Consider the following 27,693-nt stretch of genomic DNA (forward strand, 5'->3'; position numbering starts at 1 on the left):
CCACTTGTATCAAACAACAGATTAGCCTAGTAATTTGTAGGTTGCAGATAGAGTCACTCGCTGTTTAAAAACATGAAGAGTTAAATTAGTGTTCATTTGGTTGTTAAAGGGAAGAAACTATGCAACCAGTATCTCTATTGGAATGAAGAGACTTGTATACATAAATATTACTGAAAGCTGACTATGATGATTCATTTATGATGAAACAACAAGTTACTTACCTTTGGTAGCTCCTTATCTGGTAGTGACAATCTAGCTGTGGATTCCTTACCTTTGACTATTCCAGGGGTCAAACTGGATCCAGAAGATTTTTCGCGCAGTACCCCTGCATGCGGTAGGTGCCGTTGTTTGGTTTCGCGTCATCAGTCGCTCCAGAAGTACTATGTGCAGTACCAATATAGGCAGCACGCAGGCGTGCTGACGTCAGTTACTTTCACAACTTTCCACTCCAGGAGTGCTGAACTATGATGAGAACTGATCATTGCTGTGGAAAAGACTAAGGCCCTGAAAGCAGTGTCCCTCATACCTGAACCTGTTCTCAGAGTGGGGAGGACTGGTAAAGGATCTGCAGCTAGATAGAGCCTCTACTAGATAAAGTGTTACTGAAGGTAAGTAACTTGCTATTCTGATAGAGACTTCTAGCTGCAGATTGCTTACCCTAGAATACATACCCAAGCAATACCTCCCTCGAGGCGGGCCTGCAAATTGCACTAAACCAAAAAAAAAAAAACTTGTAGGATGAACGGGCGAAGTGCCAGTTATGAGCGACCGGATTGTCCAGGCAGTAATGTTTTGTGAACATGTGCAAGGATGCCCACACGTTGATGCCTGACATATCTAGGAGAGGAACAGCACATGCTAATGCAGTGATCACAGCCTTGGCTCTGGTAGAGTAAGCCTGCAAGCCCTCGGGGGGCTGTTTCTTTGCCAATGCATAGCAGATCCTCATAGGCAGGACAATCCATTGTGATATGGTTCTTTTCTGTACAGCTAGCCCTTTCTTTGCTCCCACATAACCCACAAAGAGCTAATGGAAAGGAGTGATAACCTTTTGAAAGAAGGAGGCACTTCTCCGGAGACCCAGTTTGTCTGGGAAAAAGGTGGTATAAGGAGGGTACGCCGCAAGCGCTTGTAGTTCGCTGATCCTCCTGGGTGATATTATGGCCACTCAAAAGGCAGTTTTGGTGCTCAGTAGCCTAGCAGGACAATTGTGTGGAGGCTCGAATGGTGCACAGACGAGAAAGGTAAGGACCAGGTTGAGGTCCCACTGAGGCAGGATAAAGTGCTTAGGTTTAAACATATGTTGCAGGCCTTCAAGGAACCTAGTCACAACCAGTGACTTGAAAAGAGAAGGTTGGTTCAGCAACTGCAAAAAAGCTGTGTTGGCAGACATGTAACCCTTAATGGTGCCCAAAGCAGAGCATACTGGGCCAAAGATAGTACAAACAAAAGAACTCATGAGAGAGATGCAGGTAAGGGATCGACATTGTGAGAGGCACACCATTATACAAACTTTTCCCAACAGCAGGAGTATGCTGTCTTGGTGGAGGGATGCTAGGCTGCCAGAACAACATTACAGACTTCAAGAAGGAAGGTCGAAAACTGTCAAATGTCGCTGCCCAATCTCCACGCATGGAAATGGAGGGTACGCACGTTCGGGGACAGGATTCTGCCCTGTTGCTGCAACAGATGATCCCCCCCGAGGAGCCAGCCTGACTGTCGGACCAATGATCATGATTGAGAACTCTGGCCAGAAGTAGTATTGGCAGAGAGGGGTACCAGGAGGCCCACTATAGACGAAAACAGTCTTTGAGTAAGAGTTTTTGGAAACTCCAGGGCACAGAACTGCGGACACTGTGCGTTCTCAGCAGTGCAAACAGCTCTAACCAAGGCTCTCCCCACTGCTGAAAGAGACCTTGGACCACCTCCAGGTGGAGACACCATTCATGATCTACTAGGCATCTTCAGCTAAGTTTGTCCATCTGGAGTTCAGAGAGCCCATCAGGAGTTGAACCACCAAGGAAATGCCCTGACGTTCCAGCAAAGTCTAAAGGCGCAGCGTCTCTTGACAAAGGGTCCACAACCAAACCCCGCCCTGTTTGTTGCAGTACCACATGGCAGTGGTGTTGTTTGTGAACACCTGCACCAGCCTTCCCTTGATCAAAGGAAGCAAGGCTTTTAATGCTAATCCAGTCACCAGAACACCCAACAGCTTTATATGAAGCTTGGCCTCCTTCGAAGACCAGAGTCCTGTGATCTCAACCACTCCCGGGTGGCCACCCTAGCCCAGAGGTGATGCATCTGTCACTGCAGTCAACTCCACGTGGGGAAAAGAGGGGTCTGCCCCTGGCCCAACTACAGTTCTTTAGCCAGTACTGCAGGTACTTTGCAGTTCCCTTCAAGATCTGGACCATGTCAGAAAGATTCCCCTGATGCTGCGCCCACTGGGCCTCCAGGTACAACTGCAGAGCCCGTTAGACCAGCAGGCATGTGTCACTAACAGGATACAGGAGGCCATGAGGCCCAACAGCCTTGGAGTCAGTCTCACCGAAATTCAGAAACATCAATATCATAGCCTAAATATATCTGACTCACCACTTGGGAGGATAGGCCTGAAACTGCACTGTGTCCAGAATAGCTCTGATGAAAGGGAGCATCTAACAGAGTCAGGTGCGACTCCTGCATGTTGATCGTGAACCCCAGAAAGTGCAGGAGGTTCGCCGTAATCTGAAGGTGGGAGACGACTGCCTGGGGCGAGCCTGCCTTCATACAACAGTCGTTAATCCCTGACCTCCAGAGATGAACTATTACCACGCCATCACCTTGATAAACACCAGAGGGTCACTGGTAAGGGGAACACAGCAAACTGGCCCACTGTGAACCACAGATAGCATCTGTGGGATGGCAAGACAGGGATGTGGAAGGAACATGTCACTTACCCTGTAAGCATCTGTTCGTGGCATGTAGTGCTGATAATTCACATGCTCTGCATACCTTTACCATCTAGTGTTGGGTCCGGATATTAGCAGGTTTTTCTTTGAATAAAGTCTTTCGAGCCACGAGACAGAGTTACGACTCCTCCTTGGTGATACTACGCCTGGGCATCAACTCCATTGTTAGACTGTTTTTCCGCAGGTGGATGAAAACTGAGTGTACATTAAGTGTAGGTAATGAAATGTCTAAACTGCAACATCCGTAGGTGTCCAAGGAGGAGGGAGAGTGAATGTGAATCTACAGCACTACATGCCACAAACAGATGTTTACAGAGGAAGTAACATTCCTTTCTAGGACAGTATGGCTGTAGGTACACGTTTTGCATAGACTATAAAGCAGTCCCCCCTCAAAAGCGGAGGCTTACCTATGGGTGTTGCAGTTGTTTGAAAAAGAGTACATAGCACTGCCTTACCTACGTCAGCATGCTTAAACAACCACACAATAAGGTTTGGTGAAAATGTGTGGTGTGGACCATGTAGCTGCCTTACATATGCCAGGTATTGGAATGTTTCCTAGAAAGGCCATGGATAATGATCTTTTCCTAGTAGAGTGTGCTCTAGAGAGGGTATGTAAAGTTATTTTGGCTTTAGCATAACACAGTGGTTCCCAACCTTCTGACATCTGTGGACCCCCATTTTATCATTACTGTAACCCAGGGAGCCCCACGGAATCGTTACTGGAACATGGGGACCCCCTACTGAGTCATTACTGAAAGCTGGGGAACTAATCTGTTAATATTATTTAATTTTTTAAGCAGTCACGGTCCCCCTAAGAAGGCTTTGTGGACCCCAAGGTTGGGAACCACTGGCATAACATGTTTAAATGTATTTTACTAGCCATCTGGCTATGCCTGATTTGGATATAGGGTTGACTTTATGAGGAGGTGAAAAATCAACAAAACGTTTTTTTAGTTTTTCTGAACGTTTTAGTTCTATCAATATACAACACAGGGCTAATGTATAGAGAGCCATTTGCGTGGCACAGAATCTAGCTATGGAACAAAAACTGGCAACTCAATTGACTGTCGGAGATGAAAACTATAGGGAGAAATTAAGGGTTAGCGCAAAGAACCACCCTGTCTCTGTTCAGTTGGAAGAAAGGTTCTTCCAAGGTTAAAGCCTGGAACTTACTAACCCATCTGAGTGAAGTGATGGCAACTAAAAATGCCACTTTCCAAGAAAGGAACTGAAGGGGGCATGAGTGTAGGTGTTTAAATGGAGGGCCCATAAGTTGCATGAGAATGCCATTAATATTCCACGAGGGTGCAGGGGGAAATCCATGGTGGAATAGTTTGAGTCACTCCATGAAGGCTTCAATGACTGGTATTTTTAATAAAGAGGGGTGTTGCCTATTTAGTAGATAGGCAGCCATTGCAGCAAGATGCAATCTTATGGATGCGAACATTAACCTGGCCTTTTGCAAGTGAAGCAAGACAATGTCTTGTATACTAGCTTTGAAAGGGTCAATGTGTTTTGAGTGACAGTGGTAGACAAATAATTTTCATTTTGCCACATAGTAAGCTCTAATGGTAGGTGTACTGGCTTCTTTAAGAATGTCCATACATTTTGGTGGCAAACTACGGTAATCAGACTCTATGACCTGAGGAGCCAAACTGCTAGGTTGAGAGTTTTGGGAACTGGGTGCCTAATTTCACCATGAGAAGGTCCAGTCTGCTGGGGAGCTTCTCAAGAGGAACTACTAAGATGTCTAGTAGTGTTGTGAACCAAGGTTGATGAGCCCAGGTGGGAGCTAATAGGATCAGTGTGAGATGTCTGTTTCAGCTTCTAAACCAGAAATCGAAGAAGAGGTAAAGGAGGATGGGTTTAGGCAAATATCCCTGACCAACTCATCCATAATGCATTGCCCTTGGATAGTGGGGTTGGGACCCTGGAGGTAAAGTTTGGGCATTTTGCGTATTCTGCGGTTGCGAGGAGTCTATTTGAGTGAACCCCCCATCTGTGGAAATATGGATGGAAGATTTGTGGGTGGAGTTTCCATTCATGGACTTGTTGCTACATCCTGCTTAGCAGGGCCACAAAGTCATCATCCTTGCCTGGGAGTTATTCTGCTAGAAGATGAATGTTGTGATGCAAAGCCCATCTCCTAATGGTCTGTGATAGTTGTGAAAGTTGCAGAGACCGTGTCACTTCCAGTTTCTGTAGCTAATATATGGCAGCCAAACCTTGTGAATGAGGTGAGGAAGGAAGGCTTTCCATGCTAGGTGAACAGCTTGAAGCTCAAGGAAGTTAATATGGCAAGTGCGGTGACTGGAGTCCCACATCCCCTCTATTGTGAGTTTCTTCAATGGGCACACCATCCAGTGAGTGATGCATCCATTGTGAGAGTTATGTGGGGAACAGGGTCAAGAAAAGGCCGTCCCTTCAACATGTTGTTGATATTTCACCACTGTGGAGAGCAATACGTTTGGTGGTCTATCAGCACTAGATCTTGCAAATGACCCTGTGACTGACACCACGGTCAAGATAGACATTCCTGTAACAGACCCATATGTAGTTAGGCATGGGGTACTGTGGCAATATAAGAGGCCAACATCCCTAGAAGACGCATTACTGTCCTCATCGTAATCTGCTTATTTGGTCAAAATTAAGGTAACTGTGCATGAAAATTGAGAACTCTTGCAGAACTGGGGTAGTCTAGCCTGATTTGTGTGTTTAGAATGGCTGTTAGATATGGTTGTATTTGTAGAGGTTGTAGGTGGAATTTGGGAATACTGATTGTAAATCCCAAGCTGTGAAGCAGGTCTATTGTAATCTGAGTGTTCGGTTGACATGGTTGTCTTTGATAAACCAATTGTCCAGGTAGGGAAACACATGAATTTTTTGTCTGTGTAGATGGGCCGCTACCACCGACAGACACTTTTTAAATACCTGCGGTGCAGTAGTCACACCAAAAGAAAGGACTCTGAATAGATAGTGTTTCCTGCATCATCACAAACCTGACATATTTGCGATGAGCTGGGAGTAATGCTATGTGTCCTCTGACTTCCCCAATGACTTTGAATGCTACGAGGAACATCCGTATGGGTTATGCGAGCCCATGAGGACCTCCCATGCGAACGAGACCTTGTGCGTCAGTCTATCCACGTTAGGTGACAAGGAGCTTGAGGGATCGCTCCCTCAGGTTCTTTGGGCACATGATGCAGTAGTCATCAAAACCTTGGAGTTGTCTCCAGGCACCGCAATTACAACAAGCAGGGGTCTGTAATCAACATTTAGACCCCATATGTTGTGAAACCAGCCAGTTTCTTAGTCTTAGGTGATATCCTCACACTGGGAGAACAATCTCTGAAAAATGATCAACAAGTCAAAAAAGGCCAGTCAAAAAATGACTGAGTGTTAGCTTAATCCAGATCAGGGCTATCTGGTGTGCAAAGGAAGGAACTGACGTCAGTTTGCGAAGGTGGTATCTAAATAAGTACAGCTCACGTCACTTCTGGTGTGAACGACGCTGACGCAGAACCAAAGGATGCCACCTACCGGCGTACAGGGGTACTGTTAGAACATTTTCCAAATCTAGACTGATACATGGGGATATTCAAAGTTAAGGAATCTGCAGCTAGACTTCCTTATCAGATACACATTTCAACCATCCTTACCTATACTAATCCATATACTAAACACCAACCCTAAATCTTAACCTTACTTTTGCAATCACCCAAAAAATAACTATCTTCATAGTGATTTCAATATAACAGAATTCTATCATAACAATTTCTTCATAGTGGCATAATCCCATAAAGTGATGCAGGGTTAAAGTCGTGAGTTTTACTAGGTGCATATACAAAGATGTGTTATGTTGGTGAAGTCCCCTCAATGAGGTGAAGCTGCCTGGAGTGGTAAGGGTACATCATGTGAATTATAGTAGTGGGCACCCAGTGCTGTCTGTTCCAAACTGTTTTGATGAAAATAAATTATATTTACCTTCAGCCTTTACTATGCAATGGAAATTATCAATTACCTCATCAGCAAGTAAGAACAGGTTCTCTTCCCAGGCAAAATGAATAACATCTTCTATGCATCGCCTGCTCTGAACCTGTCCTGAGAAGCAGAATAAACATAAAAGGAACATACAATTTTTCAAAGCCGAGAAGCAAAGAAAAGCTCATGACAGAAATGTAAATCATAGTAAAGAACATCTTTTCATTGGATAGAAATAAGACAATTTCAGAATCCGCAAGGGACAGGACTGAGCAAAAGAAGCAAAAAAAAATACAGCTGTAGAACCCTCTAATAATTTTGGCATTAAAATACAAGTTTGCGTAAAAATCGTATAGTGAGGCACTGAGGAGTACAGCTTGTTGGCATGTTAGAGAATGGTGAAACTATTGATCTGCACCAGCAGAATTGGAAGAATCATCAAGCTGAATGTACAGTAATTAGTGTGACTATGACTCCACCAATCACCGTCCTGCCTTGGACTCGGAGGAGCCAATATGGTCTGTTATGGGTCATTGGGCGATATGGGGTGTCAATGCACTTTTTCACCACTGTGATTAAATACAGTGCTTCAGAAATCAGGATAATAATGAAAGTCTATTTAGGCACATACACTTCAGGTTTGTATTGGTATGTAGCTACTAACAAGGCCCAATACAGATTGGCAGGAGTAAACCAAGTACCTTGGTGGATGTGTGTGCATTTCAGGAGGAATTTAGTGAGATACACTGTGCTTCAATTTCAATGCACTATGTTGCCCTTTAGGATACATCTCGAACTATAGATGCATTCCATATGCATCAAAGAATACTGACCAAAAACAGACAATAGATCAATAAGTAAAGCAAGAATATTAAGATGATACAACTTTTAGCTGGCCTAATGGAGCTTGACGTATTGCTCATAATCAAAACTGTCCCTCCTTATGCACATGTAAGAGGTTGGGCAAGGTAAGGATTTTCACATATGAAACTCCTGTTAATGTTTGTTGGCCCTACACACAAATAAACCCATCAATTTGAAGAACAACGTAAGGTACCGGCATACTATAGTAGATTTGGTTTCTTTGCTATCCAAACAGTTCAGTGGCGATAAAATAAAACGGCTTGTGGAATAGACTGTTTACTGTCCATTAAGCCAGTATTTGGGTACAAGTTATTCTGGTCAATTTAAGGACATCTTACTTTCAGGCAAAAAATGTGATGGGACCCACACTGGTAATTACCATCCAGTTTCACTAATTGATGCCACAGCTGATGTTTTAGGGAAGACAATATGAAAGAGCATCATCAAGGAAAATAAAGTTGGTTATTATGATTTCCAAGGTCTATGTGGGTTTTGGGTCAGGATAGGAACAAAAACAGTGTTTTCAAGTCATTCGTATCCTCATAAAACACCCCCCTTATAATTAGGAAGCGGATCTTAATGAGTTTTGTAGAACTTTGGTCCGTGTCCAATTCTATAGAAAGATCTCTTCTATGCTGCGTTTGTCACTTTGCATTATGGATGCCATCTTGGTGATTAGCTCTGTAAACTTGAAAAAGGACAAATTTGTGCTGGCATGTTTTGACCTGAAGTGGAGCTATTCAGCCTCTCCCAAGATCTAAGTGGGTCAGGCAAGGGCCTGTTCTGCTCCAGTAATCTCAAACTCATATTTGATTAATTTTCCAGTGGTTCCTAGTTCAAGTAGAGAACCATTAGTTTCTACACTTTTAGTACCAGACACTGCATTTTTTAACTGACCCATTCTGAAAAATGTATTAATTCCCTCTTGCATACCTTTGTGGCATGATAGAAAAATAAATGTCTTCCTATATACAGCAGCACAACAAAGATGATTAAAGTAAAACCAAAATAAATTATTAACAAAGTTGACCTTGAGGTAGATACCTAATAAGGTAGGGATCAGGGAACAGATTTGCCTCCTCCAGTTCATGAAGTGAACAGGTTTAAATCAGCACCAGAATATAGGTAGAGGCACCAGGCTGCATGGCTAGGTTAACCAGAACAGATCAGTAGTACAGCTGTTGGAAGTCCACTTAGGTAAGGTAATCTCGCTTGTGTTGTGTGGAGCTAATATTTGGGGTGCCTAAACCTTCATGTTACACCTGAGACTGTCTTTTCACTAAATTACTACGCTTGGCTCCAGGAAAGCTCATTTTCCTTCTGAAACTGAAGTAGTCTGGAAATTCTGTAGAAGCAGCAGCTACGTCAAAAGCTCTTATTCTCTGGATTTTTCTTTGTCTAAACTCATTTTCAAGTGTAATCTGGGCTTCAATGCAGCAGTGTAAGTCCTGGATCACACCTTGTGCCTGCCGTGATTCATCCATATTTCAATAATACTGGAAAAACTCAATAAAAGTCATATGAGGGAATCACCGCATCTCTTTTTTGCTTAAGACAAACCAATCATGAAATTGGTTAGTGAGATTAATGCAGAATGGAAGATTTTATTGCAGGTTGGAGAAGTAGTCCATGGACACTAAGATGAAGTGGTGCCTCAAAACGTATTTTGAGGAAGGTGCATTCCTGCTACCCCCCAAAATTTGAGAAGGTGTCATACCATGCCTAGATATGAAACCTTACCACTTGCAGCTATGGCAGCCAGTCAGGTAAAAGTGGTGAAATATTCTGCAAGTGCAATAGCTACTGCAATCCATGACAGTGCTACAATTATTTTATTCTTCTCTCTTGATGCTAACTTGTGTAAACTTTGACTAATCCCCTACTTATACACTGAAAAAGCTAGGAATGTTCAACCTTCCTGTCTGGACTTGAATCGGACAAACAGGCTAAATAAGTTGTCAGTGGGCCAATTCTCAAGGAGAGACTGGAATAACAGAAGGGGAACTGAATTTCTAATGTGATGCATTTGTGTCCTGTCATTACTTTTATATTGTATGCCTTGAGTGGTAGTTTATTGACTTCCTACGCTCAATTTTGCTAGCCATAAATTGCCTTTATAGTATTTGTATGTGAAGGATGGTGAGGGGTGTATCTTGTATTATATTTTAACAGCTATGCTCACAATTAAATGAACCACACTGTGTTGATGTCACCTATGAGAGAGAGTTCTGCTTGCTTGGATGACAGTACCAATGTCATCAATGGCACGCTGATCCAGCTAGGTGATAACATACCAGCTCAATAATCACAACACCTTCATATGCTCTTACATGCTCGGCCACCCGCATCTCTACATAGAATGCCTGAATTCATCGATGAAAATCTCTGATAACAGACCGTGACCTATACCAAAGTCCTGAGGTGAAGTTTCCTATTGTTGGACTTCTAATTAAAATCAAATCTTTATTTCTGCCCATTATTGAGTTACATCAATTAATTATACAAAGACTTTTACTGGATCTCGACCCCTCTTTCAACGGTCAGCCTGCTGGGAACTCAAATTTTCAGAACTTTTTAGGTTTTTAAGCCATCCCATATTTTGTTCCACTGACTAAAACGAATTGTAAAACACTGCTAAAAGCCATTGGTTTTCCCTTGAAACCCAGTCCTGCTCTGGTCTTTATTCACTAGATGTTTGGTGATAAACTTCAGAATATCAGCTAAATTGAAGGTATCTGTCTTGGATCATATCACAAGTTTTCAGTGTTCGACTATCAAAAACTAAAAGGTTCGCTTTATTTTTTGTGCATGGACTCAATGGAAGGAAATAAGACATTTTCCTGTTGTAAGATCCAACAAGACAGCAATTGGATTGTTCATATTTAAATACAGTGTCTGGCGTGTATTTCAGTTATTGAAGGGATTCAGTTAATATATGGTGCTCAACAGAGTCTTGGTGAACCAAAATGCGTTTTAATCACTCATTTTGCCAACCACTGTTCTGTGTTTGAGCTTTAACGAAACTAAATATACAGCACATTATTTTTTCACAAAAAATTAAATGAAACTTTTTGGGGTGGAAAAGCACTTGCTCCCTTTCACTTTAACTGATGAAAGGCGCAAAGAAGCTCAAATAACCCCCTAATGGTGCCTCAAGTTGTCAGGATTCAAGCCTCCTCTAGCCAAGACTAGATCTACTCATCTGACTTCAATGGCAGAGACAATAGACTAGATACAGAAAGAACTGCTTGCAAAATAACAATCATGTCATGAAAGAGTCACGTCCAGTCTATCCAAAAAGATCCACGTGTCCAGCCAAAAAACAAGGAAAGAGTACAAAAGACTTAAACAAATGAGCAGTGCTAAAAGGACCAAGATGCACAAGGAGCAAAAAAAGACACAGAAAAAGCCAAAAATGTTTTTGTCTAGCAACAGTTCATTAAACATTATTCTACAAAGATACATCTTGATACGCCACTCTTGAGTAAATCCTGCACTACTGTATGACAAACTGTCTAATTTCAAGCAATTGAGTGTAGTAACTCTACTTGCCACGCTCTACACTCACCTGTAGGGTTCCCTGGGTTGATAATACACAGCACCTTTGGACTGCAGTATTCTTTGGCAGCTTTCAAAGCACGGTGAAGCTCATTAACATCCAGTGCCCAGCAATTGTCTTCATCCAGGTAGTAATTCACCTGAACTGCACCAAGTTCAGATATGGCTGCTGAATACAAGGGGTACTGAGGGATCGGAATCATGACACCAGTCCGGGATTTCCCCCCTCCAGACACAAGGATCTTTAGTATACTCTGTAGGAGACAAATAGTTGTGATATTTTTGGCATTTATGCAAAACTATGAACTGGAACATATTTGAAAAACATCTTCCGAATAGGTCTTCAGTGAGGAGAAACACACAAAACAAATTTAAATAAACACTCATGCGGAGTCAAAGAAGGAGGAAGATAAATACTGAAAAAAGTCACAAAGGAGACAGCAGGAACCCGCATGGCTGGGATAAAGGGACATGGATTGTCTGTTAGAAGATTAACGAGCCAATAGGCGATTCAAAACCACGCGGCATTGGTATTCTTTGCACTGACATTCAATAACGCCATCCCCGGGGTTCTGAGCACATCCTGGGGATTTTATTCTTTTACAGAGTAACCACTGCATGGAGGTCAATATTATTGACCTCAATAGTGTGACATCTAACCCACCATGGACTTAACAACAAAGTTAAACTCTGTCGAGATTTGTGCATACTTTTCTTGATTATCTCTTAGTTTAATTTGCATGTTAAGCTCTAACATATTTGTGCTACTATAATTTTCCTATTCTTATTCTCTATTTTACCTTTACTTCTTAGCTTTGCTACTTAAACTACATCTGCTCGTCTCAATTATTCTTAAATACCTGCTATCTCTGACAAGGATGGTTTTCTTCTCTCCTTCTCTTGTTCTATGCCCATCAATAAAAGGGGGTTTTCATGTGCACAATACCTTTGCAGAAATTGTTTTCTGAATAGTCTGGTTCTTCAGTGTTCTAGGTCATATTCTGACGAACGGGATCCTACTAGAGTTTATGAACCGAGGCTGAATCTACCTTGTAGCATCACCAGCACTGCTAACCAAAGATCTCTTGAGCACTTGGCACTGAGTCTTTGAGAACAATTGCTAAACAAGCAGGCAGAACCCTAGTACCAAAAATGTGCTTTTTAACACTACTGCTAGAGAAGGTCAAAGCCTTGCTAGCATATTCTGAATATTGTGAAATGTCAGATTCTTTTATATATGCAGCAAAGGAATCTGCTGGATATTCAAGATGGGGTTTAAAGAGTTGAATTCAGACAAAGGGTGCAAACCTACAGCCTCAAACTAGTAACATGATCTTTGGGAAGTATCCACCACAGTATCAGCATTGTGTATTTATGCCCAATGTACGATGCTCTACAGTATAAAATAAAGTATAAAAATGCTTCAAGCTTACAGCAATTCCATCACTAGCTCCTGTTGTGAGATAAATATTATCAGGATCTGCGGGCACACCACCATCTCTCCTCTCGATGTACATGGCAACATCTTCTCGGATGCAATTCACACCTTGGCTGGCACTATAGGACCCTAAAAGAAATGAGGCAGTAATATCTCAAAGCTCCATTACCAGGCTTTTTGTAAACGTTCATCACTGTTTAGCTCATTATAGTCATACAGTTTGTTATACATAACCAATCAATTAAGCAGAATTAGGAAGCAGGATGATATTACTAAGGAAAATCTTGAAATATTAAACTTGGATATTTGTGTGGTGTGAGGCTTAGAGTATTATAAAATCGTAATGCCCTAGCAACATAGGATGGGCCAACCATACTGTGGAATAAAAACATGAGTGATGCAATGCTTGAATAAACCTCATGTCAGTGGTGAGTACCAAGATACTACTAACAGTCCACTGTTTGAGTCAATACAGAAAGGGACCAACCACATACAAACCAGTCTCTGGACTGCACCAAAAGGACGGTCCAGCCTCAACGGCTAGGCAACATGCCCAGAGAACAGGTGTCTAAGCAACCTGAGGCATGTTTCGGCCTCACTTGGTCTCAAAAACAGGTGCATGCTTCAAGTCTTACTTCACAGAGCACTACAGAACTAGTGTAAACCAGTTCAAAATATGATTGCCAATAAAGATAAGTGATACAACGAGAAGCAGGAATAACAGTGTAAGCGCAATCTATTTTTTTTTGTTTAGGACGGCCAGGCAGAGAGTTGGGGGACTGAGTGGCTATATACTGAAGGGACAGGCTGGTAGCACGTGACACATGTAGCATAAACAGAAATGCAGAAGAACTCTAGTCGATCTACAGATGAGGTACTGAATTGCCAGATGCATTGCCATTTTTCATGCGCAGAGCAACTTCACAGGGTGAGGAATCGAGTTAAGCGGGTTGACTCAATAAGTATGTATAAAAAGCATTTTTGTGAAATAAACCACTGCCTGGTGTCAATTTGAGCATTTGAGGGCAAGTGCAGTTAGAAACAGAGAGAGATGCTCAACTTTTAATATCTAATACTGTAGCAAGCACGGCAATTAAGAAGAACAGTGTTATGATATCAGCACATTGCTTTATCAGGGGAGTCAGAGAACAGCCATTAAAGACCTAGGCAGAGCCCTTGGCCTCCAAGGAGGCCCAAGTAATGTGTGCCCTCTCCACTGAAAAGACTGACCCCAAGCCCGGCAGCTTCTGCAACATCAACTCTTCAATGAGCAGTTCAACTCTTGGGACCTTGGCACACTCTGGGGCCATAACAAAATATACTGATGTGTGACATAGCGCTCTGGATCAGTTCTACAAGGTTTGTCTTTCCAAACTATGGGTTCCTGAACTTGGTTCTGCTCACCAGTGCCTGAGCATGAAAGACCAGGTTGTTGTAGGCCCACAACATACTTGTTGATGTGGCCAAGCTGTCTAGGTTACTAACAGTCCCATAAAAAAGTGGTTAGGAATGCAATGTTCATCCAAACCCAGTTCCATGCTTTAGACTCACACACATCAGTACTGCACTAAAGTAAATACACTTTATATTTACCAGTATTTATTTCAACAGTCTCATGCTTAGTACAGGAGTAATACCCACGCAGAATATAATTAGAACAGCACTATGAACATGTATAACATGGTTGGAAAGTGTATCGCATTCTAATCCCCTAAAGGCTACTTCTATGTGCTACACCAGTGGTCTTCTAACGTTTTAATTGTGCAACCCCCCCTCCCCACCCACTGGCCCCCCCTCCAAATATTTTATAGTTATTCTATTATATTGGTAATGTTTAAATATGTCTAGACTAATTTAAACATTGCATTTAAGTTCTAATATTGTTTTAAACATGCAATCAAATTAATGATGTCAAACATACTATTTTGGCAGGCAGGCCTTACTAACGTGTAAAAGTATCCACAGTGTGAATATTAGAAGTGAGGGTGGGGGTTTTGAAGAGTATTTGGAGTCCCTTCTCTTTAAATACATACTCCCAGCTTGGATATAAATGACAAAAAAAAAGTTATTGATGGTGCATTACAGAGCGATTTACTGCTTCTCGTTTTTTCAGCTTAAAACAAAGCCCTGTTAGCAGCATAATGCTTCTTTTGGCAAGAGGCTGGTGCCCCTGGGATCGCTTGAGGTTCCCCTAGTGGGGCCTGGCCCCCGATTTGAAGACCCCTGTGCTACACTATGAAAGAATGGAGTTTCTAACTTTCTTCAAGATTTTTTTGGGATTCAGCGCACCACAAACTTGATCACAGCAAAGAAGCTGTAGTTATCTGACTTTGACCTAGAGAGATTATTCCCTTGAAAGGAAAACACATCAGCTGGTCTCATCTCCTCTCAAAATTGGCTAGGTATCAGCTCTCAGCATAGGACTGGATGCTGCAGCAGTACTTCAGTCTGAAAGGACCACTGGCATGACACTGTGCAATAATCCAGGGTGAAGCCTTCTGAATCAGTGGTCACTTCATGGTATGTTTATAGTACTGACCACTGAAATTTACCCTAAATAGGGGAATTTCCACTTAATTCCAGACATAGCTGGTATGAACCATTATGACGGTTGAAGACAAACTGATATAAACCAATATGACAGAAGTGTGTAATTTCAGACTACACTATCTACATTATACAGTCACTGTCGACACTGAAACATAGATAACAGGGAACTTGTCTCAGTCTTATGTCCCCTGTCAAGGTCATTGCCTGGATGATCTGACACTTTTATAGACTCTTCGAAATATAAGGACATGCAGTATCTGGGTCAAAGGTAGACAGGCTAACTTAACGGTTGGGCAGAAAGTAGAGTCTGGCTTTCGGGTCTTTACAGCAACAGTTTTTTTTGTTGTTTTTTTAAAATGATTTTATTCAGTGCTTTTCTATATACAGTGACAATACTCAAAAGAAATACAACATCAGAAATCTGTTACAATGGCTAACAGGACTATAGGACAATTTTTACAGCATAGCACAATAAAACATCAATGTAGCCAATAATCACACTTAACATTAGTGTGTATCATATGTGATGAGGGAGGAGCCACTGTGGAAACACACAGGGGGAAGAAAGAAAAGGGGGGGGGGTAGGACTCAAGAGTCTAACGATCCCAAAGAGGGCCCTGCATGCATGTAAATCCCGCAATGGGGCTCCCATATCCACGTGTGGGGAGGGACATCCAAGCGCACTGGAAACAGGCAATGGAGTTTCTGCCAGGAGATAAGTACAGAGTGGTTCCCATGTGTCTCTGGTTCTAGATGTTGGAGGCTGCAGAGAAGCATAAAATTCACCGGTAGTGTCACAGTATGTTAAATCGCCCATCCAGGAGGCCACTGTGAGGCGGATGCTACTACCCCAGTGAAAAGCGATCTGTTGCTTAGGTATTAACAGCGCCAGGACGGCAAAGTAGTGTGTACCTGCTGATAAGGGCTCGACATACCCCAGTAAAGCTGTCAAAGGACTGGGTGTGAGATTCTGTTCCAGCATATGGGATAGGATGGAGTAGATGTCTGCCCAGAACTTAGCCACAACTGTGCAGTTCCCGGATAGATGTGCAAAATCAGCTTGATCCACAGTGCATTTCAGGCAACAGTGGGGACTCATTGGGTCAAGCTTAGCGAGAGCATGAGGGGTGGCATAAGCCCGATTCAGGTATTTATAATCTAACAGTTTATGATGAAAGTTGTTAGAGATCAGCCTAGTTTGTGCACAGCAATAATACCATGTTTTGTCAGGGAGTATCCAAAGTCCTTTTCCCAAGTGGCCCTAAAGCGTTCCACACCGATGGGACGTAATTGAACTGAAGTGATATAGGCGAGAAAAGAGGTGAGCATTAGCGGGGATGTTATTATTAGAGAGAGAGGAGGAAAGTCTTTTTGGCTCAGCAGGATAGTCAGATAGCATAGTGTACTATGTAGTCGGTGTAACAAACTGGTCCATAAGGAAGGGTGAGCGTGCAGCCATCAGGTCCGTCACTGTGCATATCATGGAGTCGAAGAACATGTGCCCTATAGTGTGCAGCCCAATGGTCTCAAGTGTTCGTAGAGTTAAGATTGCACAAGTCAGGGGTAGCCAAGGATTGTTGGAGAGAGGAATGTGTGGAGAGTATAGATTATCAAATCTTAAATATCAAAGCAGCCTGGTCCAGGCCGAACTTGTAGTAGGGAGTGTGTGCGTTTCTGGGTTCCTAGAGGCCCTGTGGCAGTACAGTGGAGAGGAGGATGATAGCAGCCAGCGAAAGTTCTAATTTAAAGTACTGTATTCGAGCATCTTGGTGGTACCAGTAGTATGCATATTGAATGTGGGCAATCAGATAGTAAAGGTAGAGGTCTGGGACTCCTAAACCACCCCGCTCGAATGGGGGTGTTAATGTACTCCAGCTTATACGGGGTTGACACTCTGCCCATTTCAAACGAATGAGGAGGCTGCGCAGTGTATTGAATAAGTTGTTGGTGAGGGCAATGGGAATGTTCACGAATAGATATAAAAAGCAGGGAAGGACCACAAATTTAATGATAGCGACCTTTCTGGCTACAGATAATGGCAATGAAATCCATCGTTCGATTTGAGCATACGGTTTCTCAATCGCCGGCCCGTAGTTATGTTGCACCACTTCAGCCCTGTCTCTATGTAGATGTATACCTAGGTACTTTACTGAGTTTTTGCCAAAGATCACAGGGTGGTCAAGAACGAAGGGAATTGTGTCTGTGGTAAATGGGAAAATCACCGATTTGTTCCAATTAATGGAGTGGCCAGAGAACAAACTGAAGCAAATCACCCCATCTATTAGCAGGGAGAGGTAGGTTGCTGGGTCCTGGCCAAAAAAGTTAAATATCGTTTGCATAAGGTGAGGCCAGGAGCAGGCCTCTGGAGAATCAAATGGGTCGGTGTATGGGGTGTTCTTGGAGGTGGCGCACGAGGGGCTCCATGCAAATAATGAACAATAAAGGAGAGAGTGGGCAGCCCTTTCTGGTACTGGGGGTCAGAGCAAACGGTCCAGAGAGGGCTTCAGTGATCCGTAGTCGCGCCAGAGGGTTGATATATAATAATTTAATGAGGCCTCTGAAAGCAAGAGGGACTCCCACTTGAATTAGGACCACATTAAGAAAGGACCATTCTAGGGAGTCTAATGCCTTCTCAGCGTTGAGTAGTGCCACCACGGCGGGGAGATTTGATTAAGAACCGCAAAAACTGAGCAGAGATTAATTGATATAGAGCAGTGTGGGACAAACCCGGACTGCATCGGAGCAATTATGGTATCTATCAATGAAGATAGCCATGTGGCGAGTACCTCATCAATATCGTATTGTCATGATTCAAAAGCAAGAGGGGTCTATAGGAGGTGCATAAGTGCAGTGGCTTGCCAGGCTTTAGTAGTGAAATGACTGCTTCATGCACATTGTGACTGGAAGGGATCCATGCTCCGGGGATTCAGCGTACACCTCAAGAAGGTGTGGGACGAGGAGTTCTTTATATACTTTATAAAAGTCTGCAATAAAAACATTGGGTCCAGGAGCATTGGAGCATTGGAGCCACTTAAGGCTTCTATCGCCTGCAAGATTTGTTCACATGTGAGGGAAGATGACAAAAACTGCTGTTGACCAGTGTCAATCCATACCATAGCAATTTCCACCAAGTATTCGACGAGAGTATCCTCGGTAGTGACAGTACACAAGGTGTAAAGGGACTCATAACAGGATGTAATGATTGCCAATATCGCAGTGGTATCCGTGGCCATTTCACCACCATCACGCTGCAATGTGGTGATGTACGAGGCCTGGCAAGATGGTTGGAAAAGTCTAGCCAGAGTACGGCCTGGCCTCTCTCCATCATAGCAACAGGCTTGTGCATACTTGCCAAGGAAGGCTACCTCATGGTCTGATGCCTCCCTAAATTTATGCAGTAGAACAGCATGCGCTGGAAGACAGAGGGGGGGAATTGGGTGATAAAAGTGTTTGGCGTTCTATGGCGGAGAGTTTCTTTTCGATCTGTTCGAGATCGCATCTAAGTGAGCACAATATTCCGGCATATTTTGCAATACACACTGCCCCTTATATATGCTTTAAAGGCATCCCATAACATTGCATGGTGTTCAAAAGTGCCCATATTCAGAGCAAAATGTTCTGCAATGGCATCTCAAACCTTGGTGTGACAAAGAGGGCCATATAGAGCATTAGCAGGGAACCGCCATGTGTGAAGGGGTGGTGTTTGGGAAGGGAAATGGAGTGAGGCCACCACTGGCAAGTGATCTTATAGAGTGCGTGGATGAGTTGTAATATCAGATAGCCAAAGGAGCAAAGTGGTGGACATGTACCAGTGATCAATGCAGGACCAGACATTGTGGAAGCTGGAGTAGAAGGTGTGGCCTGGGATTGAGGGGTGACAGTGGCGCTAGGCATCGGAAAGATGCTAAGCGTTCAGTAATGTTGTCAAGACCTGTAATGAGCTTGGTTTCGTGATCCCAGAAATATCAGTAGTGTTGAGCTGCGGGTGACGTGTGAGGTTAAGGTCTCCATCTAGCAAAATGTGCTCAACTTGGTATGTATCTACTTGGGAAAGGAGATTTTGAAAGACCTCTGGCATATCTACAGTGGGTGTGTATACAATGACCAAGAGGATGATCGCACGAGCCAGGTGGCCTTTCAATAATAGGTAGCGACCCTTTGAGTCCACAGGAGTATGTACTATAGTGTGAAAAGAAGCGATTTGTGCCCGATTGAGCCCCAAAGGTACAGTGCCCTCGAGGTGCCAAGTGCATCTCTTGTAAAAAAGCAAGTTTAATGTTGTGTCTGTGTAGATAGGACAGAGCTTGCTTTCCCATTCTGGGTTTATTGAGGCCCTTAATGTTCCATGTGGTGCAGGAGACCCTTAAGTAGCGGTATTCAGTTGATCGTGCAGTCAGAGTGGAGGGCACATGAGGTATCAGGATATATAACAATATGCAATGCATTAGGCAAAACGTAAAGCATGCAGTAGTCCAACAAAAATACAAACGTTCCCCACCGCCCCACAGACACCAGAGGAGACAAGCTTCGGTGAATCCTAATCAGCCCAATACAACTGAAAGTACCTAAGAGTATGGTGTACACCTCGAGGGAAGTAGCAACACTCCATTTAAGTGAAACCTCACCATTTCAAGGGTTTAAGAAGTGGACGGATCATGCAGAGAGTTTTCAGACAGTGCGTGTCCAGTCTAAATTGTGCTATCAAGGTTGCATACAACATTCATGCAACATTACTAAAGAACATCATGACTTATTACAAACTCTGTACATGACTGCCAGTCTGCCCGAAGCTTTACCATCAAACACAAGCACATTAGGCTGTTTAGCACGTTAAAATATATTTACTAAGTATGAATAAACACTTGTTTCAGGTTACCTGCTCAATTTTACGTTGAAAATCAAACACTAAAGCTTACACTTTAATAGGCATGATGTTTAAAGTAAGTACACAAATGTTAGCTGTAAATAAAAGACTTGGTTTACAACACTTCCCCTTTTTAAGTAAGCAATATGAACAAGTTATTTAGCTTCAGTAATGACTTACCTGGCAGTGGCTATATCAAGCGGCAGATTGCTTACCCTTGGACTTCCCAGGCGTCAGACTGGATCTGGAAGATTTTCGTGAGCAATACCCCTGTGCACCGTCAGGGGGCGTTGATTGGCTCTGCATGTGTGCTGTCAGCATCGTCCGTGCTGGAAGTGACATCACAGTAGCTACATAGGTGCCACCCAGGCGGAATAACGTCAGTTACTTTTCATAACTTTCCACACTAGAAGCACAAAGCCATGAAGTGCACTGACCACTGGTATGAAATATTAGGGCCCTGAAAGGGGTCAGCCCTATCCCTAGAAGTCTGTTTGCAGAGCTGGGACAATGTGTGGGTCGGTAAGGAATCTGCAACTAGATATAGTCTCCAGAAGATAAGGTGTTACAGAAGGTAAGTAACTTGTTCATCTGATAGAAACTTATTTTTGCAGATTCCTTATATTTGAATAGATACCCAAGCAATACCTCCCCAGAGGTGGTCTACGGTCCAACTGAAGGACCTAACGGGCAAAGTGCCCTTCCCTACATACTTTACTGTCCAGGCAGTAGTGTTTGGTAAATGTCTGCAGACATGCCTACACTGCTGCCTGGCAGCTGTCCAGGACCGGAACTCCATGTGCTCACACAGTGTTCACAGCTTTAGCTCTGGTGAATGAGATTGCAAGCAGTTAGGAGGTTGCTCCTTAGCCAATTGTGCAGCAGATTTTAATACAAAGCACGACCCATCTAGATATGGTCCGCTTCTGCACTGCACAACCTTTCTTCACACCAACATACCCCTCAAAGAGTTGGTCATCCACCCGGAACTCAACTGTGCGGTTGAGGCAGAATGACCATGCTCTTTTTGGGTCCAGGAGGTGGTGTCCCTCCTCTTCTTTTGAGGGATGTGGAGGAGCAAAAAAAAATGTAGGCAGTGTGACTGATTGGCTTTCATAAAATGGAGTAACAACTTTAGGCAGAAAGGAGGCCCTTGTGCAAAGTACCACTTTGTCAGGATAGACAGAGATGAGGCGGCTTAAATGATAAGGCCTGTCGCTCACTCACTCTGCATGCAGATGTAATTGCCACAAGAAAGGCTGTTTTCAGTGTAAGAAGCCTAGGGGACAATTGTGGAGAGACTAGAAGGGAGCACAAATTAAGAACGTTAAGACCAGATTAAGATCCCACTTGGGCATTATAAATGACGTAGGAGGGGAACAATGAACAAGACCCTCAGGAATCTATGTTCAATAGGGGACTTGAACAAGGAGGGCTGATCAGGCAGCCGCAAGAAGGCAGAAAGAGGAGAGAGAGCCCTTTAGAGTGCCAGAGCAGAGCCCTTTTGGGCAAGAGAAGGAATAAAAAGTAAGATGTCAGAAAGGGAGGCAGAAAGAGGATCAACATGTTTCTCTACAAACAACGCCACAAATTTCTTCTAAAGGCAGACGTATACCGTCTTGGTTATTGGACGCGAGGCCTGTGGATAACGCGTCCTGGGCCACGCAGAGGCTAGGGAGCATGTGCGGCGCAGTGGCTGGAATGAAAGTGGTGCAGCTTGAAGCCCCTTCTGTAGCCAAGAAAGGAGCGAAAGGCAGATTGGGAATGGCAGGGGGCTGCCAGGAGGCCCAAGGCCTTGGCTGTACCCCGAGTGACTTTAAAGCACTCCAGCGTCGAATCTGCCTCATCTCTGAATGCCATCGAAGGGCATATCCATAAGTGAAGCTTGGTCATTTCGGAAAAGCCAGGCATCCTCATCCAAGTGTGGCGACTCATAGCCACTGTCAATGAGACTGCTCTGCCCGGGTGTCGGTCATGTCAAGTCCATACCGCATTGTGAACTTTGCTGCATCTTTCCCATTGGCAACAGCCAATGGACGGCATTAGAGCATCTAGTTGTCTGTGATTTCGTTCAGAGAACGAGCCTCGAGTGGTGTTGCAAAGGAAATGTCTTGTTCCGGTAGTCACCAAGGACTCTCTCTACTACGGAGTCCCAGGTTAGTGCTGGTGCTTTTTGCTTTGCCAATGTCTGGGGTGCCCAGGCATCCCTCCACTGGGGATCTACACTATGAGATCTTTGAACTACTCTATGTCATATTGTTCCATAGGACTTTTCAGATACTCCTCTGGATATGTTTGAGAATACTGATGAAAAGATTAAAGGTGATGAAATAGCAATCTGGGCTTTACTGGAGATCTTAAGCTTCTCCCCCCTAAATGAATATTTAAATAGTGTCCCAAGTACGGATTAGGACACTGGAATCAGAGTTTGTTCATTGAGTGAAGAGTCACTGATGGAAGAATCGTTAGGCCCAGTGGTGGTGGTCACTCAAAACCATGGCTAAGAACTACTCTCTTTCTGGTTTTCTAGATTCATCCAACTTCTATCCCCTTAAGTTTAAAACATAAGTTTAAATAAATGTATCTCCTGAAAAGTTTGTAAATCCAGGAGCAAAGCTGGAGGGAGCTGAAGAGTTGGTCACCGAAACTAAGAGATTATACATAAATATTGATAATTTATCTGCCCTGTTTTTGTAGGTAGTACTGCAGTTTCCCAATTTGCCTTTACTTTTTGTAATTTGGTGCAGCAGAGAAATAAGGCATCAGGACTTGTGGTGTATCTTGAAATAATGAAATATGATATTTTGGTTCATTTTCACAGCTGGCAGTAAAAAAATCCATTGCCTAGTAGCAAATACGTTTGAAAAATAGTGCTTTTTAATGTACCACGCAGCACAATTTTTCTAAAAATGTACTTACAAAAGTGGGACAAAGAAGAACCTCCACATTAAAGTAATTTTATCATGCTGGATTTGTCATGGAATACTATCGAACACCTGTGCTCCACTTTTTTCTGTGCTCCACTTATTTTTATTTAAAGATCATATGTTATATGAAATCTTTACATTTTGCAACTCTGAAATTTGTGAAAATAGAGCTTTGTTAAAAGAATTGGTCATTGGCCCTGATGAAGCGACCCTCAAGTCGCAAACGTGAAACACGTTGACCATTTTTTTTTTGTAAACAAAAAGTTACAAGGCCTTTTTTCTTTGTAATCGGAAAATTGGTCTGTATTCCTTTGTACTTGAAGGGGAAAAAAAAAAAAAAAAAAGGTCACTGACCTGGAGAAACAAAACTAGTTTTATGCTGATTTGAACAGTGCCTGTTACAAATAAAGAGAAGGGATCGGAGGATTTAATGGTCCAGTGTACACCCTCCAGACAACCTGATAATATAATATAATACACTGTTCCAAAACTAGTAGGAGGGAAAGAGAAGGAGTCCTAATAATCAGGAGCAAAAGTCCTCACACACCACATTTGGTGTCATGCTTCATCATCGGACAGCTCCTCGTCAGGCCGGCGCTGCAATGCCTGACGGGCACCCCCCGAGGGGGGGCTCTTTGCCGGAGATCTTTTTGTTATCGATGATGCCGCGGAACCAAATATGGGTCCGAAAAAGAGGAAGGAAAAACAAGAAGAAAGAGTAAAATTGGCTCAAGACCCTCACTAAATAATTTATTACTTGCTGTTGGGAAATGGTCAAGATTAAAAAGGTAACAAGGGAGTGAAACTAGAGATAATGCTCAGACACACAAAAATCAGAATAGAGGAAGACGGTAATTACCCGCAACCCCTCAATATGTGGTCAAAATGCGGTCGACATGTTTCGCGTCTCTTATGGTCCAACAGGATCCCCTGACGCTTCTTCAGGACCTACTCAATCATTGGACTTCTCCAATTGAAAACAAGGCCAAAAAAAATTCAACTCCTGCAAACTAACGCTCACAGTCAAGACGTCATCAGTCACTTACTAGAGGTAAACAGGACTGGCTTTCCTTTCCTATCAGTCACCCATTTCCATTAGAGAAAGGGCTTCATGGGATCACGCAGGCCTGTTGCCCGGTTCACAATGAATTTATGTGTATGCCGGTGTTCGATGCAGCACCTACCTCTTGGGCTGCGTTCCCGAATGTGACTCTGTTGTCATGAGAAACAATTTCTGAAGAAGCTGCATTATTGTCGGCAAATACCATACACGTAGCTACTTTTGGACCGCTAACACTTTTCGCATTTCCTTGTTGGTATACGGACTCAGAGCCACTGTCTTTCTGCCAACTGACTTTTCGCCACCTGCACCGCAGCGATAATGAAATAGCGTTGCGGTAGTAGGTGGCGAAATGCCCGCCGACAAGTTGGCAGGGGATAGGGGGGGGGGGCCTCCTCCCATTAAAGAACATAAAGGAAAGCATCAATCATTGCGGGGCAAACATCTGCGTCGAGAGAGAGAGAGAGAGAGAGAGAGAGAGAGCGTGTGTTTGCAACGCGGTGAAATATACGCAGTTTGTCCTTGTTGGGTACTGCCACTGCGGAACGTAGAACAATTAGTTTTGAGGCCGTTTAAGTCTGACCAAAGAGCTCCTTTTTTCGCCACCATATACCCTATGGCATAGGGTATATGGTGGCGAAAAAAGGAGTGCTTTAAATGGGCCGGTACTGTCCGGTACTGAGTACCAGCACTTTTTTATTTTGAGAGGGAGAGTACCGGCATATCTCAAGAAAAACGTAATACTTTTAATTGGAGACTACCAGCACTTCTCAGAAACAAGCAGGTACTCTGGCACAGAGTACCTGCACTTAATTTTTTCCATTTCAAGCACTGCCCTATGCACTTTTCTTCAGCGCTGCTATTAACTCCCACGCTCTCTGCAGAGTCTCGAAAGCTTTGCAAATGTCCTATTTGTATTGCAGTGGAGCATGAACTAGTTCAATATATAGGCGCATTGTGAAAGCTCTATAAATGTCTCAGTAGTGTATTATCAGTGTAGGTCTTTGAGAGAAGTACATGGCGACCTGTTGGGACCAGTATATCATGGCAACGCTCGCTTCTTTTGTGGCACTAATATGTGACTGAAATCCACTTAGCACTTTGTGTTGACCACACAATTCTCCCATAGGCCTCTGCAAGATACAACACTGAGAAATACAAGAGTTTGAAGGGCTCGAATAATTCATTTTCTGGCCTTTGGAAACATCTATGAAACCTAGAGTTTTTCTTTTAGCCTTTGTATTTTGAAAATTGTGCTGCAAAAAGCACTGCTGGGCTTAAAGTTTCCCCCAGTGTTTTTGGAGTATGACTTCTAATTCCTCCACACCAGTTCAACTCATGAGTGTCTGGCCCTTGCGGTATGACTTTTTTTTTTCCTATGGTGCTGTTCGTTCCAAGTCTACTCCGTCCCTAAAAGTAAAGCAATTTGCCAAATCTACCATTGCGGATAACTGGCAGGTCTTGTGACCTATATCCAAAGGTTGCATAAGCTCCCTGAACAACAGATGCAGGTTTGAAGGGCCAGAGAGGGGAAAGGAAACAACAAATCGAAGACAATATAAACTATAAAGCTTAAGCCTTACCTAGGCTCTGTCCCCCACATCCTTGCAAAATTCGGCAAGCCCTCTGCTTGGCATCCTCGGGAAAATGTGGGTTATCCAATAGGTCTGGGTATGTGCAAAGAGCAACTACCTGTAGAGAAAACAAATATTAACAAATTACAGTTCCTAGAGGCACTTGGCTGAACAGTGATTTGCTCCGGCTTCAAGGCTACAAAACAGAGTCAGTGTACAAGAAAGCATTGGGAATTCCTTCAGACCAACATCTAAATATTAGCGCTGACATGGAAAACGGCATATTTAAGTACACACAGGTTCTCACTGAGTACCAAAACCTGAATCAAGAAGGGATTTGAAGATTGTAATTACCAAGAGTACACTCGACTCTTATAGTGTAATATGTGAGTAGCATAAATGCTAAAGCTTACTTCTCAAAGGTCATCCACCCTCATTATACATAGTGAATACTCATCGCTCGAAAACTATTTGCTACCTGTTAGAAAGGGGTCTCTAGTTGGCAGTGGGTTGCATCTTGTCCAATTAGGGCCCCTCGCTCTAGTCAGGGTAAGGGATTCACACAGCTAAGATAACCCCTATTCCACCTTTTCGTAGCTTGGCATGAGCAGTCAGATTTATCCCAGAGGCAATGTGTATTTGTGTGTACACACAAACACTATGAAAACACCACAAACGTACTCCACACCAGTTTAGAAACCAGCCAATATTTATCTGAGTAAAGCAAAATCAAAATGTCCAAAAGCCAACACACACAAAGATACAAATTTTCAAAGCTTAAATCTCTGTATAGCGCTTACAAACACAATAGTTTCCACTGGAGCTACCACAACACTTTGAGAAGTCGTTCCCAAAAGACAGACACCGCTCACGAGGGAGTGCGGGCCTATCACCAGGTCACACAGACCCCAGGTACAGTACCTTGGAAAAAGAAGAAAGTCGCTGAATGGAGAAGGGGAGGCGAGGCGTCACTGGATGTAGTACGGTGCTGGTTCCTTACTGCAATAGGGGAAGTGAGGTGGCCATCACTGACTGCTATACGGGGGAGGTGAGGCACTGGTTCCTTACAGTTACAGGGGAGGTGATGCAGCATTGGTGCCGAGGCATCGGTTCCTTACGACAAGGCAGGGTTCGATGAATCCAGTAGGTCAAGTGGTGAGGCGTCGACTTTGCGGTGACGCGATCACTCTGCAAGGCCACAGGTGCTGCTCCAGAGACGGGTGTCACAGACATCAGTGACACAGCACTTGGGACTCACGCCATGGCAGGCCTTCAGAGGCGCTGCCGCAACTTCCAGCATGCAGCATCAGTCGTGGACGTTGCACTCAGCTGGGACCATGGCTCTGGTGCAGGCAGTGGAATGTAGTCGGACAGCAACTCCTGTTCAACAGTCGCTTTGGAGTCTATGTACTTTGTTTGTTCTTGGTTGCACCTGAACTCACTCCCCAGGGCCCAGAAACTGGATTTGGCACCACTTGGCAAGTCAGGACTCCCACGTGCTGACAGTTAAAGTCTTTGATGTGCTTCCCATGCCACTGGATTCAAGCTAGCCTGGCTGATGAGGGGTGAAACCCCGAAACCGGTCCCAGGATGCTTGTTTCCGGTCCAGTGAGGACCTGGCTTGGCAGTTCGGGCTGGACTGTTCCCATGAGGAACAGGGTCAAGACTGATTTGCATATGGCTGGGTCCAAACTGGGGTGGCATGGTGAGCAAAAAAACGATGGATTAAACCCAGATCTGTGACTGGGGGTGAGTGTCTGACAATGTTCAGCATTCCGTCCATCACTTGTTGTTTTTGCAAAGTCTTTGATGTCACTGAGACTTCTTTACTGAAGGCAAGCTCAGTCCAAGCCCTGGGAGAACCTTTGGAAGCAGGCTGCAGAAATCAAAGTCCATTCCTTTCACTCCCATGACAGAACCCGAAAG

The 27,693-nt window shown here is 43.7% G+C and overlaps 1 protein-coding gene across 1 annotated transcript in view; it reads right to left on the reverse strand.

Moving 5' to 3' along the window:
- Window positions 1-27,693, reverse strand: part of GPT2 (glutamic--pyruvic transaminase 2) — a 235,962-nt gene that overhangs the window by 94,732 nt on the left and 113,537 nt on the right. Inside the window, exons 3-6 of the mRNA XM_069216618.1 lie at window positions 25,777-25,885; window positions 12,788-12,921; window positions 11,365-11,608; window positions 6,973-7,052 (exon numbers count right to left, since the gene is read on the reverse strand). Of these exons, the coding sequence (XP_069072719.1) occupies window positions 6,973-7,052; window positions 11,365-11,608; window positions 12,788-12,921; window positions 25,777-25,885 (567 nt within the window). The remainder of the gene's footprint in view (window positions 1-6,972; window positions 7,053-11,364; window positions 11,609-12,787; window positions 12,922-25,776; window positions 25,886-27,693) is intronic.

The sequence above is a fragment of the Pleurodeles waltl genome, chromosome 12 (genome assembly GCF_031143425.1).
Source record: "Pleurodeles waltl isolate 20211129_DDA chromosome 12, aPleWal1.hap1.20221129, whole genome shotgun sequence".
NCBI lineage: Eukaryota > Metazoa > Chordata > Amphibia > Caudata > Salamandridae > Pleurodeles > Pleurodeles waltl.